This window comes from Leuresthes tenuis, unplaced genomic scaffold (assembly GCF_036924035.1).
Source record: "Leuresthes tenuis unplaced genomic scaffold, fLeuTen1.0.hap1 SCAF_9, whole genome shotgun sequence".
Lineage (NCBI taxonomy): Eukaryota > Metazoa > Chordata > Actinopteri > Atheriniformes > Atherinopsidae > Leuresthes > Leuresthes tenuis.
Window position 1 is genome coordinate 32,728,742 of NW_027325363.1, and position 13,628 is coordinate 32,742,369.

Sequence of the window (13,628 nt, forward strand, 5' to 3'; positions counted from 1 at the left end):
CAGCAATATTTGCATTATTTCTACAACAGCATTCTTGTGTCACTTGTAATCTAAGCCTGTGTTGTGGAATATATGATTTATAAAGTCTCAGTTGACCTAATAACCGGGTGAACACCACAAACAGTGGCGTATCCAGGACATTTTTACTGGGGTGGCCAAGATGGGACACAATGCTAGTGTGGGGTGGCCATGGCATAGCGAAGTTTAATGCCATATACACAGCCGCAGTATATACATACATATGTGTGTTTGTGTATTTATGCATTTTGCACATTAATTAATGTCACTCCCTTCTCTGAAAACACTTGTTGGTTAACTCTCGGTGGGCAGTCCTCTCACAAAGGCGAGAGCTTTAAAAAACTCACTACAGCACACAGAAGGTATCAGAACTGCACAGAAAGAACATTGTGTGTCTGCTAGTGTAAGTTTTTCTAAGCTTCTTTGCCAAAATCATCTGTTGTTGTTGAGAAAGTGATCAAAACCCATCCGTGGGTGAAACCTGCTGCCTAGTAACCTTGGTTGGGCCATCTCAAAACAATCAGAGTATTCAGGGGCTGTGAACGGGCGGTCACTCCCCTCTCTGAAAACACTTGTTAGTTAACTCTCGGTGGGCGGTCTCAGCCTAGTGCAATTAGCTAACACATGAAAGGCCGTGTCCAATTGTGTGCACAACATAAAATAAGGGATAACGCATGAAGCGTCAGCCATTCTTGGGTAAAGATGTTCTTGGGTAAAGACTAGCAAGGACACTGAACAAGGCAAACCTGTTCTACTTGCCTCGTCCATGTCGCTCTGGCCTCACCACCCGCTTTAAAATGTGCCTCAATCCCATTCCTGTTGTCTCCGGCTCGCATAGAAGGTTTCACACAACCAAACGCCACCGCAACCTTAACAACCTCCGCTCTCTATAGCCCACTTCACTCTGTGACACACCCTTGTCTATGGGGTTGTGGAATTGCCAATTGGCGGTAAATAAACCAGATTTCATTATGGCTTATGCCACCCACCTGTCTCTTGACATCCTGGCTCTCACTGAAACCTGGATTAAGCCTGAAAACAAAGCTACCCCGGCTGCACTTTCAACCAACCACTCATTCTCCCACACCTCTCATACATCTGGGAGAGGTGGTGGAACAGGCATGCTCATTTCCAACAAATGGAAATACAACCAACTGCTACCTAATACTAAATACAATATCTTTGAATACCATGCCATAGATCTCATTTTCACAAGAAACTGTGTCACAGAGGCCCTGTCTGTCACACCTCTGCATTTTTCTGACCACTATTTCATTCAGTTCATAGTGAGTCTCCCGAGAAGACCATCTGCCTCTACCCCTATGGTTTCCTTCCGCCGCAATCTCTGCAACCTGTCGCCCACCCGCTTCTCGTCTGTTGTTGCCTCTGCTCTTCCAACCTCCAGCACATTCTCCTCCCTTCAGGTTAATGATGCCACGGAGTCCCTTTGCTCTACACTGAGCTACACTGATCTCTGGATAGTCTGTGTCCTCTATCCACCAAACCCGCTCGATCCTCCCAGTCTCACCCCTGGCTTAATGGTACTCTCCGAGCGTTGCGCACCAATCTCAGAGCTGCTGAAAGGAAATGGCACAAGTCAAAAGATCCTGCAGATCTAGCTAAACTCCAGGCGCTACTGTCATCATTCGCATCCAGTGTTACTGATGCAAAAAAGTCTTTCTACATTAACAAGATTCGTAGTACTACTGACACCCGGAAACTTTTTTCCACCTTCAAAACTTAATCCTCCTCCTCCGCCACCTGCTACCAATCTAACAGCAGACACCTTTGCCTCATTCTTTACTGACAAAATGGCAGTTATAAGCAAACAGTTTACCAAACCTTGTACCACAAAATCTGCATAATGAAGTCCTACTGCATCATTTTCCTCATTAAACCCTCTCGCTCAGAGCAGTGTGTCTAAACTTCTCACATGTAGCCGTCCTACGACATGCCCATTGGACCCCGTTCCCACCAATCCTTTCTAATCCATTGCTCCTACTGTAATTGCAGCAGGCACATGATGAATGCTACACTGACATCGGGCACATTTCCTATCACATTCAAGCAAGCTCAGGTTACACCGCTGCTTAAGAAACCTTCCCTCCCTCCAACTCATGTGGAGAATTGTTGGCCGGTCTCTCTCCTCCCGTTTCTGTCTAAAACCATTGAAAGTTAACACATATTGCATCTCAAACATTTGTGGCATTTTAATGCAATTTACTCTGCCTCTGCCTATTTAATCATCTAAAAATATGTGAACTGTGAAGATGAGCTAATTGATACAAACAAAAAGAGCCTTTAAACAGCCCTTAAATCACACAGAGCACAGAGAAATAAACCACAGCTTGTTTTTGTGTTATAGCTACTTAAATCTAGACTGTCACACTATATTTCACACTGGTTGGTCAAAAATATAACAAGCTATATTGAACACACACATCTGCAAAAACCCTCAGTCCAGAAACATTTCAAATTTCATGGCTGTATCCAAATAACAATTAAAAAAACGCTATTGTTAAATCACACCTGCCAATACTGGGCTATGAAAAAGAGGGAGATTTTCTGGGGTAGCGGTTGTAATACTCCATGTGCATGGCCATTGGCCAAACGTCCGCTGAGCAGTTATCAGCTCTCACAGCCTCCAGCTGACCATTACTGCCTTAGTTAGAAATGTGAAACTGATCCTAGATCAGCTCATCGGCTGTCATCATTGATTGACAGCTTTTCTCGTTTCTGTTGTTGACGAACTTGATCAACTACCTATCATTTGGGTGGCCACAGGGGTCCGTGCCACCCCAGGCCACCCCCCAGAATCGCCATTAATTGTGTCACACAAAGATAAATACAAAGTAAATAATATTACATATCTTTACCAATTTTAATAAACACAATTGAGAACACTGTATGATTTGATGTTAGTTGATTTTTTTTTTATTATAAAGAGATACACATTCTACAATGCAATATTTACCAACTCACGTTTATCCAATTAGTTACATTGTTGCAATGTAATTATTATCCCCAATGAGGCTTCATGAAACGTAAAAAAACAAGAAGAAGCAAAAAGACCCAAACCATGATTTGACTGATAAACCTTGAAGTTGTCAAAGTGACACTAATAAAGGATATGAACACATGAATACAATGTTTGGAGACTTTCAAATGAGTGTGTTTGATATAAAGAAGCACAGTATAACAGACCTTAAGCAAACAAAACTCACACAAGTAACTAACTGGTCATGTTTTAGAGCTTACTGTACTGGAAGCTATTGAACAATCATGTTTGTGGAGGGAGGCAGAAAAAAAAAAGAATCTCTTTCCAGATTCATCATGTTAAATGATTGTATTATAATTACAGAGGGTGGTGAACTTAAATGCTGGATAAAACATAAAAAGCAATCTTGAATAGAAATCGAATTTGAATATTTTTGACAATATTCAATCATTCCTCCCAATTTCATGCACACTGAATGACAAGAAAAGTATCTCAAAGCATTTCAGGTTCTCTTCTGGCCCATACGTGGCTGTCTTCAAATACCCCAGGACGATAGGCCAGTCACTGAGGCTCTGTGCTGGACGATCCCACAACGCCATGTTGACGTAAAAGGTTCCTAAGGATCTGATTCTTGGATTTCCAGTCTTCCACCTGTGCAAATATACAAGCAGTAAAACTATATCAAAACATATATATCCAGAAATTAACTGACGAGAGAGGGGTTAAATATAGCAAAAGTAGGATTAGGTCATCAGCTTGTGGTTTATGAGAATGTAGTGATTAGCTATTTTTTGGATGATCCCACAGATGAGATAATGTAGAGCCAATAGGTGAAACCTTATTGCTGGCTTGACAAAGAAACTGCTCAGGAATTGTTTGAAGTTGTAACTGAATCTCCAAATCCCACAGATCTCAATCTGATCCAGCATCAGCGGAATGTTCTGGGAAACATGAGAGGACTTTTGTTTTACGCTATAAATTTCATTGATAAATTAAATATCTTTGGTTTTGACTAATTACTGGACAAAACAAGACACACAAGAACATCACCTTGGGCTCTTGAGATATTGGATGTGTTTTTTTTACATTGTATATATATATATATATTAGTTTATGTACTAAACTAGTAATTTATGATGAAAATAATCATCAGACAGGTCATATTGTTTGCATTCAGGGTGAAATGCTGCTAACCGAAATTAAGAGTGTTTGTTGAATCTGACTTGGTGTATTCGTACAAGACCTTTTTACGAAAAAAGTGAGAAATTTAGAATAAATTCACGAAAAAGTTCTTGCATGAGGCCCAATGTTTCTTCAGACTTTCTTTTTATCAAACTCTAGGAATACAAATGTAAGCATTTCTCATAAATACAGAGAGAAACACACCTCTTGTCTAAGTAGCTGGTTGTCGACTCGCAGGCGATCCAGAATGCCGATATCTTCTCCGAGTTTCAGGTTGCTTTGTCGGAGTTCTTTGATGTACTCACAGGCTTTGGATAAGATCCCCCCTTTACTCTGAAACAAGCAAAAAACTTGATGAAGTTATGACAACAAATGTAGTCAGTAGCAATGAAATTGATTAGATTTGCATCCCTATTTTTTTCCATTGCTTTTACTATATGAATAGGGCCATATAAAATCCATTAAATTTTTTCCCAAATACTGTTTTAATTTTTGGAAATCCTATTCTTTTTACTTTTTACTCTTATTTTACAAACAAAAACGGTGTGTTTTTAATATAAATGACTAAAATGTACAGAAATTAAATAGAAACTAGAAAATTTCTGAAGAAATTTTGATGGGCGTTAAGCCACTGCCCGCCGAGAGACAAAGGCTTTCAGGTTATATTGTATTAGGAGCACACACAACATAGGCTGGCATAACTGGGTACTCACACCAAAAGCGTCTTGAGCGGCTGAGGCGGCCAGCTGCCATTCATTTTGTGCAGCTGAATCAGCACTCACCTGCCCTGTCTTGGTGTAGTCGACATTACAGTCTGGGATGGCCTTTGACAGCTGCACAATCCAGTTGTTTATCTTGTCCCTGCGCCTGCGCTCAACTGTTTGAAACAATATTTGTATTTGACATTTGTCAAACCTAACTTAACCTTTCTAGAAAGAAAAACTCTTTATTTTAAACTTTTCATGCTGTGATGTGAGTTGAGTGCTAACCTTCGTTGTGCTGGGCTCGCCGTTTCTCATCCCTGGAGGCTCGAGGAGCCTCCTGCTTCCTACAAAACAGAACAATGACATGAATGGCTCCACTTGTGGGTTGGAGAACATTTCTATATAGATTATATTATATTACTTTTTACTGAACATATCTGTGCTCTAATTCTAATAAATTATGATATAATTACGCCATGTATGGCTGAGTGCGAGGTGCGATTGTCCTTTGATTGGATCCCGTCAAAACTTCCTGGGGAGACATCATCACATAAACCTGCCCTGTAAAAGAAAAGCTTTCTATCAGCTGCAGTTAATAAGTAACTCATCCTCACTCCTTTGCTCATTAATACTTTTGTAATTTAGTTTAGACATAAGCAGTATGACATGAAACAACACTATACAGGATGATGAGGAAGAACTTAAGGAGATGATAACAGGTTTTGTGTATGCAAATCTTGCCACAGCTATGCACCAAGGCGAACATATGTGCAGCACCTGTGGGGGTGTTCTGGCCCAGCAGTGTGTCAGAAGCCTGCACTGTGGTCACCATGGTACCAGGGGTGGCATCTGCAATAGTGGCTGGGTAATAGGTGTACTGTGTCTCAGTGCTGCTGTCCCCCTCCAACGCCTCTGACTGGGAGAAGACGGCCTAAAACCAGCGTGAAAAGATGTTAGGGCTGGGCAATAAAACGACAACGATAGCTATCGAGGAATAACTTTTCCTCGAGAGAAAGTATATTTCTATCTACTAAATATAAGGTTGATATACTTTGCGATAGATTACATTCGTCCATCTTTTGACAGATGATACGAAGGGATACGTAAGGGATGACATTGTTGATAAGAAGGGCCCCGAAAAGTTCAGTGGTGTGGAGGTATTTTGGCTTTTTGAAGTCCAACCCAAAACAGAGTAGTGTGCACTGGAAATTATGTCGAGCACATGTTCTGACAAAGACAGGGAATACCACTTTTTTCATCACCTGAAGCAGCGCCACCCGTTTGAGCACAGAGAATGTAAACTTTTTTTTGATTAGTTGACCAGTCAGAACTCTGGTATTTTTAAACCTTATTTCTGGCATGAAATACGTTTATCTACTCACAGAGAACAGTTTGGCGAAAGTCGGAAGCTATTTAGATAACTCGCGATCCATATAACAGAGTGAACGGGGCTAAGGCGATAAATAAGGCATTATCTGTCTTTATTTCACTAATACTTTAAGACGAATGAATGAATGAACGTGTGCTATAGCTCTGTTAGCTCATAGGTGCTGTTATGTGGCTACTTGCGGCTGAAGGAGAGCTAACGGAGGGATTTCTACACAGGCACTCTACTGGGACCACTTCATCCACACGCCCCCCCGTAGCACAGTTTGTTTACTCCGTGCTCTGTGACAGTCAGCTAACATCACATGGAATTTGCTACTGCTAGTTTTGTGCAACATGGCAGGATATTTATCAAATTTAGACAATGTGACCGACAACTTTGAGTAAGATGGACGTTCTTACCGGAGTGAATGAGCTGTGCTGCAGCCATGCGAGTCTATGAAGTCGTCCCAGTAGAGGTGTGGGTATATTTCCCTCCGTTAGCTGTCTTATAGCTGTAAGTAGCCACATAACAGTAGCTATGTGCTAACATAACAAAATCTGAAATAAAGACAGATAATGCCTCATTTAGAGGCTGCATCGTCTTTACCCTGTTCACTCCGTTTTATGGATCACAAGTTATCTAAATAGGTTCCCGAAGGACGCCGACTTTCGCCAAACTTTTCTCAGTGAGTAGATAACCGTATTTCATGCCAGAAATAAGGTCGAGGTTTAAAAATACCGGAGTTCCCCTTTAATTTAAAATACCTGTTCTGTATTTATTTGAAACAGTGGTATAGTGTTATATGTTAACCTTATGATATATTCCAATCTCACTTAAGAGTAACAGGGAACATTTAAAATTCACAAAACAGTGATTAGTTTTATATTGTGATATATATTGATATTGAATGATATATAAAAAAAAAATATTGTGATATAACTTTTTCCCATATCGCCCAGCTCTATTCACAGTAAATACTAAAGGTGGCTGAATGGATCGTATCCAGTTGATAATGTTAATTTTCATGAAAGTGAAGATGCTTAACAAGCTTGTTTCTAGTATTGAATATATATTTCCTTTACTTTGTTGTTGGACATACATACATGCTGTATTTCCTCTTTATTATACTTTTATCACAAACTAATGCTTTCTTAGCATTTGTAATTTTACTATAAGAGGAGTGCAGATGCATATTTATCAGCTACTATGCTAACAAATAAACATTAAAAATGCACAGAGTGGGCCATGTCTAGTTTTTCATATTGAAAAACTAGACATGAAATTTAGTTCTGAATGACTGATGATGCACTAAAGCTGCAGTTCAACCACAGAAACATTTTTTCCAGTAAACCAGATCCTCAACCAATTCTGACTGGTTGGGTGTTTCCAGTCTTTTATTTGGTCCTTTTTTGTCTTGGACATCTCAAACATAATAAAAGCTGTTAACGTTAAACTGTAATCAGCCCTCAATGCTTGCTTCAGTCAGGTGGGGAAACACAGCGCTGCGGCAGTGGAGCAAGCTGGAGATTGAATGAGGAGAGAGAGCTCCAATAATCCAATAAAAAAAGTTTGGAAAAATGTTATTTTCTAAATGTTTCCCAGCATCTACGTTTTAAGGCACAAATGAAAACATGCGTAACCTCTTCTGAGTTGCTGCCAGTAAAGGTAAACTGATGTCCCACATCACTGCACATGCTATCAAAACACAAAGCAGATCGAAAACTCCCTTCAAAATGTCTTTTCTATCCAAGGTGGGATTACACCCTCACACTAAGTGTAAGGATGCATATTTCTAAAAAAAAATTTAAGTTATGCCACAGCTGTGCACAAATATGCAGCTGTAGTGTGAGCACAGATCACAAAGTACTGTTTTACTTTAGAGAAAGAGATGAACGAATAGGTTGATGTATTTGTTTTGTTTAAATTGTGTGAAGGTGTGCGTTCAAACTTTTGTGAGCAACGCAATTCCTCCACCACCGTCTGTCTTTATGTTTTTCTGTTTTAACCACTTATGGTTTCAATGTATGGAGCAAAGTAAAAAAAAAAGAAAAAAAAAGGGTTGTTCTCACCTGTGTGACTGCCTGTGTGGTTCCTGGGAAACCTGCGACTAGGCTGACAGCAGCACCTCCATCTGTCTGACCCTCCAACTGGCCATCTGACACCTGGATCACTCTGTAGGTCACCTGCAACCCAACACAGTGCACTTAAGTCTCATTTATGCTCACTTTATGTACAGAAATAAGTGCGTCCATTTCAAACGTTGTCAAGCGTCCTTGCCCACGTACTCCCATGCGTGCTTTATGCTGGCATGATTGTTAGGCAATACATCCATCTGAGGGCAGTGCAGAGTTCACGTCTGAGTTCCAACATCAAATCTTCTCCCAACTGTTTGAGTTCCCGTCCCTATGACCATTAGAGGTAACATCATAGATGTGTTTGTAGTTCCGTAAACATTCGGCCAGCTTTTCTTCAAAAAGTTCTGCCATTTCTGTTTTTGGCTTCTTCTTGTTTGTTCCTTTCACTGGTCGCACGTGAGTTATACTGCACCAGTTATAACTGCCAGCACGATCTCCAGTGGTACTGCTCAGTTTACTGCATTTGGTTACGCATCCCCAAGGTCTCTAAAATGAACAAAAATATGCACGAAATGAAAGCAGAGGACGGATAGAAGGCTCCGTCTGTATGCGTCTGTGTATTTAACGTTGAGCATAAATGAGCTCATATATAGGGTTCAATATCACATCAGCATCGCAGTAGTGTGCATACATAATCCAAATCTGAATTGAACTTTTAGGTCTCTTTTAAATCAAATGTGTCACCAGTCTCCAGACCAGGAATCAGAATTAGAATAGCCTTTATTGCCATTGCACGATGGAGGTACAACAAAATTGAAGGTGCTCCCGCAGAGCCATCCTGCACCACAAAGGTTCAAAACAAGGCAAAAAACAATATAAAGGACATTATAAACATAAAAACATTTGGATAAAAAATAGAAAAGATAAAATAGAAATAAAGGGAGCTAAGAGTCAGGTTAAAATATCTAAAGTAGCTGCAGATATTGCACAAAGGTACAGACATGGCAAGGCCCAGTACTGTTAAGGTGCTGAGAGGTAGGAGATGGTAGATTTGTGTGTTGTTGTTCATCAGTTAACTTAGCGAAACATATTAAATCACAAATAAGCAATGACATTCTAGACATCTGTACATATGGGCTTAAAGACGACAACCTGTCATGAATGAAAGATTGAACTGTAGCTTGAATTAACTTAAACATCCTCATCAGACATCAGACCTTTACACAGAAGCCCTGCCTCATTTGTGCCTCTGATAGGCAGCTAAGTAAAGCACCAGGAAGGGGAGACAACTGTTGTGTAAGTGGGCATGTGTACTGTTTTACTTTTAAGGAAAGGGACAAGCAAAAATGTATTGATATATTTGGTCTAGGTTCTAAAATGTGCAATGCCTTATCCAACCTCTCTTTTTCTCTTACAGTATTACAAATTTTACAACTTTTTCCTCTAGTATGAAACAGCAATATCTTCATTTCTGCAAATTGGCTTTCCATAACCAAGGCTTCTTCAATCATATAGTAATGGTGATAATAATAAAAAAAAGATATGCATGTGTTGTGTCAATTTAAGTGCTGCTTCAAGTCCTGCAACTCGAGGAAAAAGTTCAATTCTGAAGCTTTCTGTCAGATGTCTGTGTATTTTGCACAGATTATTTTTGAATTACAGGTTTCTGTTGCAGTTTCAAAGAGACTGTCAACTAAAAAAAACCATTAAAAAAATGAAGAACATTTTATTGCCGTATTTATGTCATCCTACCTGCCCGCCAGCTCCTTCTGTCTTGAAAAGATACTTGATGGGTTGTTCAGAGAAGGTGGCAGCAGACTGAATGGTGGCAATAGCTGCAGGATCCTCTGCGGTGGCCACAGACCCTGAAGGAGCATACATGCATGCATGCAAAAAAAACAAAAGTTAGCTAAAAGATTTTTTGAACTGCGTAAAGTAAGATTAAAACGGTATAAAAGTGGCCACATATCCAGACATAATCTTTACAATAAATGGGCTGAAATGACAAAAAGCAGTTGTTCTAATGACAACACAGTCATTGTACAAAATGCTAAAACTGGGCCTGTTTGATAAGGTGCACAAAGGATTTCAAAACTGTCCGGTGAAAGAATCAGAATAACACAACAAACAAAATGCGAAAGCCGGTTAAACTAATCTGTCCCCCTTTGCCTTCCTCGTCTCAAAGAAAACCTCTAGTTTACCTTCTTCATTGACGGTAACAGTCCCGTCTTGTTCTGGACTTTTCTGCTGGCTGCACTCATGAAAATACAAAGAGAAAATGTGTTTTTGGTGAAACCAGTTTTACATGAACTCTCTGGCACATTAACCTTCCAGATTCATTTTACTGTTATAAGACGATATTGGCGCATATTACCGTTCCACTTACCTCTTCATTTCTGGCTAAGATCCTGGGTAAGGAGACCGCCTTCAGTCGCTCCCACAGCCAGACTGTGGAGATAATTCATGACGAATCGATAAGAGAAACTTTGCTCGAGACAACACAATATTGAGCGTCGAAATAATTTCTCACAACAATGCTCCTAAAACGGAGTTACAGCTAAAACAAACGTTACGAAAACAGTGTTACCAGAAGCAAGCAAAAACCGATGGGCGAGCCGCAGCGAACGTTACAAGAGGTAATAACGGAAATTCAGAGACGTAACCTTCAGCATTAAAGCATATACTTAGAGCATTTAAATAAAAGAAAGCGTAAATCTGTCAAAAGTGCATTTGTGTTTACAATAAAACTACAACCATCCTACATCCTTCCATCATTTTGAATGCATACTGTTATCTTTAATTCTATAAGGAGGCTGGATCTTTTATTTGAGAGTTTTACCGGAAATCTGAGGAATAATTGTGACTTACCGACACACAACCTAACCTTTACCAGTCGGCCCCAGTGGTTTTTACAGATGTTTAACAAAACACTTTGGTTTCTGCTTCTTTTGTGGGTGAGCTCATAAAGTAGCGAAAAACGTAGTAAAAAGAAATGACTGGAATAACGCATGTAGACAGTGCTCAATCATTGTGGATTTGTTGCAGACTGAACAAAGATGTACTTACGCTGCAGTGGTCCCTCCTCCGATATTTGTCAACACACCAGTGTCGAAGTCGTCGTCTGTGGTACGCATGCGCAACAGGATATTAAGTTACTCGATTCCAGCTCCGATAATAAAACTAATGTGTTAAAAACAAACAAAAAATAAAATTACAATGAAATGGTAATTATCACAATAATATAAACACCGAGGTATAATCTCTCATTTTGAAACCCAAGATTACTGTTCATAAACAACAAATTAAGTGTTTTCGATGAAGAAAATTGGTGACTTGCAAGGTTGGATATTCTGTCAACGTATCTTCATGAAATTACCTTGCACATAATATCAGTCTTTTAATATTTTTTACAACCTATGAAGCGATATTTATATTTATTGTCATGGAATAAAAGATATTTTAGGATTAACAATCGGAAGTCCTAAATCATATGGCTAACTTGACACCTGTCCTGCTAGTCGGAGTCGAAAGGGTTTACTTTTGAGCTCCCATACAATCAACACATTTGATGGCATTAGTCCCCAATTCTTATGTTCAGTGGAACATTTGTATTTATTAACATATACGGGAATGCAGATAAATCAACTTCAACAAAAGTAATGAAATGAAACCTCTGATTTTAGAGTTCTGTGTCACCTGCAGATGATATCCCGATTTAACATAGACTGCTTAATTTTGAAAACGGGGCTTTTTTCTTATTTTTGAAAGTTAAACACACCTCCCACAACAGGGAAGGGAGCAAAAAGAAAAAGTACTGGACAACATCCGTGGTTGCTGAACTGCAATGGTGTTCAGCGACAAAGAGAGCTGCCTTATTAAAGAGCTGCATTTCCTGATGGGACGTTACAGGGAAGAGATGCCTTGAACACATTGTATCAGTGGCTGAAATTCAGGAAAGGTTTGCTACTGTGACGAAGTATTGAATAAAGAGGTTATTGGAATATATTATTAATCATGAAAAAAAGAGAACACTGGACAGCGCCCGAGGTTTGAACCCGCGAACGGGTGAAGTCAGCGAATTCTAAGTAGAATTGATGAGCGAAGTAACCACTGAGCTAAGCCAGCGCATCGTACTTTGCAGGAAATTTGCTTTGTCAATACTATGTTGTGCCGTTCTGCACGATATTGCACCAAGGAAGTACAAGAACTACAATTTGTTTGTTTCTTTTTATTCTGAAAAGACACATAATATTGGAGAGCTGCTGTCGGGATTCTGATTTGTTTCGCTAGTAATTCACTAGTTGGTTAAAAAAGTTTCTTTGTGTGTGTGTTTTCTCTAAAAAAATAGTTTACATTCAGATTTTTTTTACTAAACAGTTACTTTAAGAAGAGGGCAGGTTGTTCATGTCAACCACTACGGCCTATGTTCTTGACAGAGGGTTAAGCATAGCCATTGTCACCATAGCCTTGAACTGAAAACAAAATGCCATGTCATCAAAAGATGACATTATCAAAAGCAAATACTGATTGTGTCCTTTATTTAATCCACGTTTTTCCAGTTTCCATAGTTGAATACTGTACATTAGGGATGTAACGATATGGAAAATTTGATATCTCAATTATAGCGACCAAATTATCACGGTTAACGCTATTATCGCGGTGTTCTTAATTGCTGTACAAATTTTCAAAAAACCACGTACATTGAAATATTTTCATGAAATCGTGTGATTCTCCTATCATACTAAAATATTTAAAGCCAAAATCTCTAAATTTTACATGGTGGTGTGGTGGTTAGCACCATTGCCTCACAGCAACAACATTCTAGGTTTTAGGTTCAATCCCCACCTGGGGCCTTTCTGTGTGGAGTATGCATGTCCTCTCTGGTTACTCTGGCTTCCTCCCACTGTCCAAAAACATGCATGTTAGGTTAATTGGTGACTCTAAAACTTGTGATTCTCCTATGAGTGTGAGCGTGTGTGGTTGTTTGTCTCGTTTATCTCTGTGTGGGCCTGTGATGGACCGGTGACCTGTCCAGACTGTACCCCGCCTCTCGAGGCCCGATGACTGTGACCTGACCAACGGATTAAGCGGTTATAGAAAATGGATGGACCTTAAAAGGGCAAACAACTGGCACAGAAAGAGAGTTTAAGTTGTAAACAAAATTGGTTTCCCCAGCCCCCCAAAGCCTTGACAGCTCACCGCCCTCCTCCCCTCACCTGAAATTCACCGAGCAGATGAACAGGTCAACGCTGGGCTCAGATTTACCCCCCAGCCCAATCCCT

At 39.8% G+C, this 13,628-nt stretch overlaps 1 protein-coding gene across 1 annotated transcript; it reads right to left on the reverse strand.

Annotated features, from left to right (window-relative positions):
• Positions 1–2,934: 2,934 nt before the first annotated feature.
• usf1 (upstream transcription factor 1) lies at positions 2,935–11,466 on the reverse strand. Its single transcript, XM_072393122.1, has 11 exons — positions 11,413–11,466; positions 10,733–10,794; positions 10,548–10,597; positions 10,099–10,211; positions 8,341–8,454; positions 5,680–5,833; positions 5,376–5,463; positions 5,188–5,246; positions 4,981–5,075; positions 4,403–4,531; positions 2,935–3,667 (listed from the first exon to the last, which is right to left on the reverse strand). Exons 2-11 carry the CDS (start codon positions 10,738–10,740, stop codon positions 3,578–3,580), a joined length of 900 nt encoding a protein of 299 aa, XP_072249223.1. The 5' UTR covers positions 10,741–10,794; positions 11,413–11,466; the 3' UTR covers positions 2,935–3,577.
• Between the last annotated feature and the right edge of the window lie 2,162 nt (positions 11,467–13,628).

Coding starts and splice junctions, on each gene's coding strand:
- usf1 (XM_072393122.1), bottom strand. Junction 10,212..10,547: donor TGTTACCGTCAATGAAGAAG/GTAAACTAGAGG, acceptor ATGCTCCTTCAG/GGTCTGTGGCCACCGCAGAG. Junction 4,532..4,980: donor ACTACACCAAGACAGGGCAG/GTGAGTGCTGAT, acceptor TGCTTGTTTCAG/AGTAAAGGGGGGATCTTATC.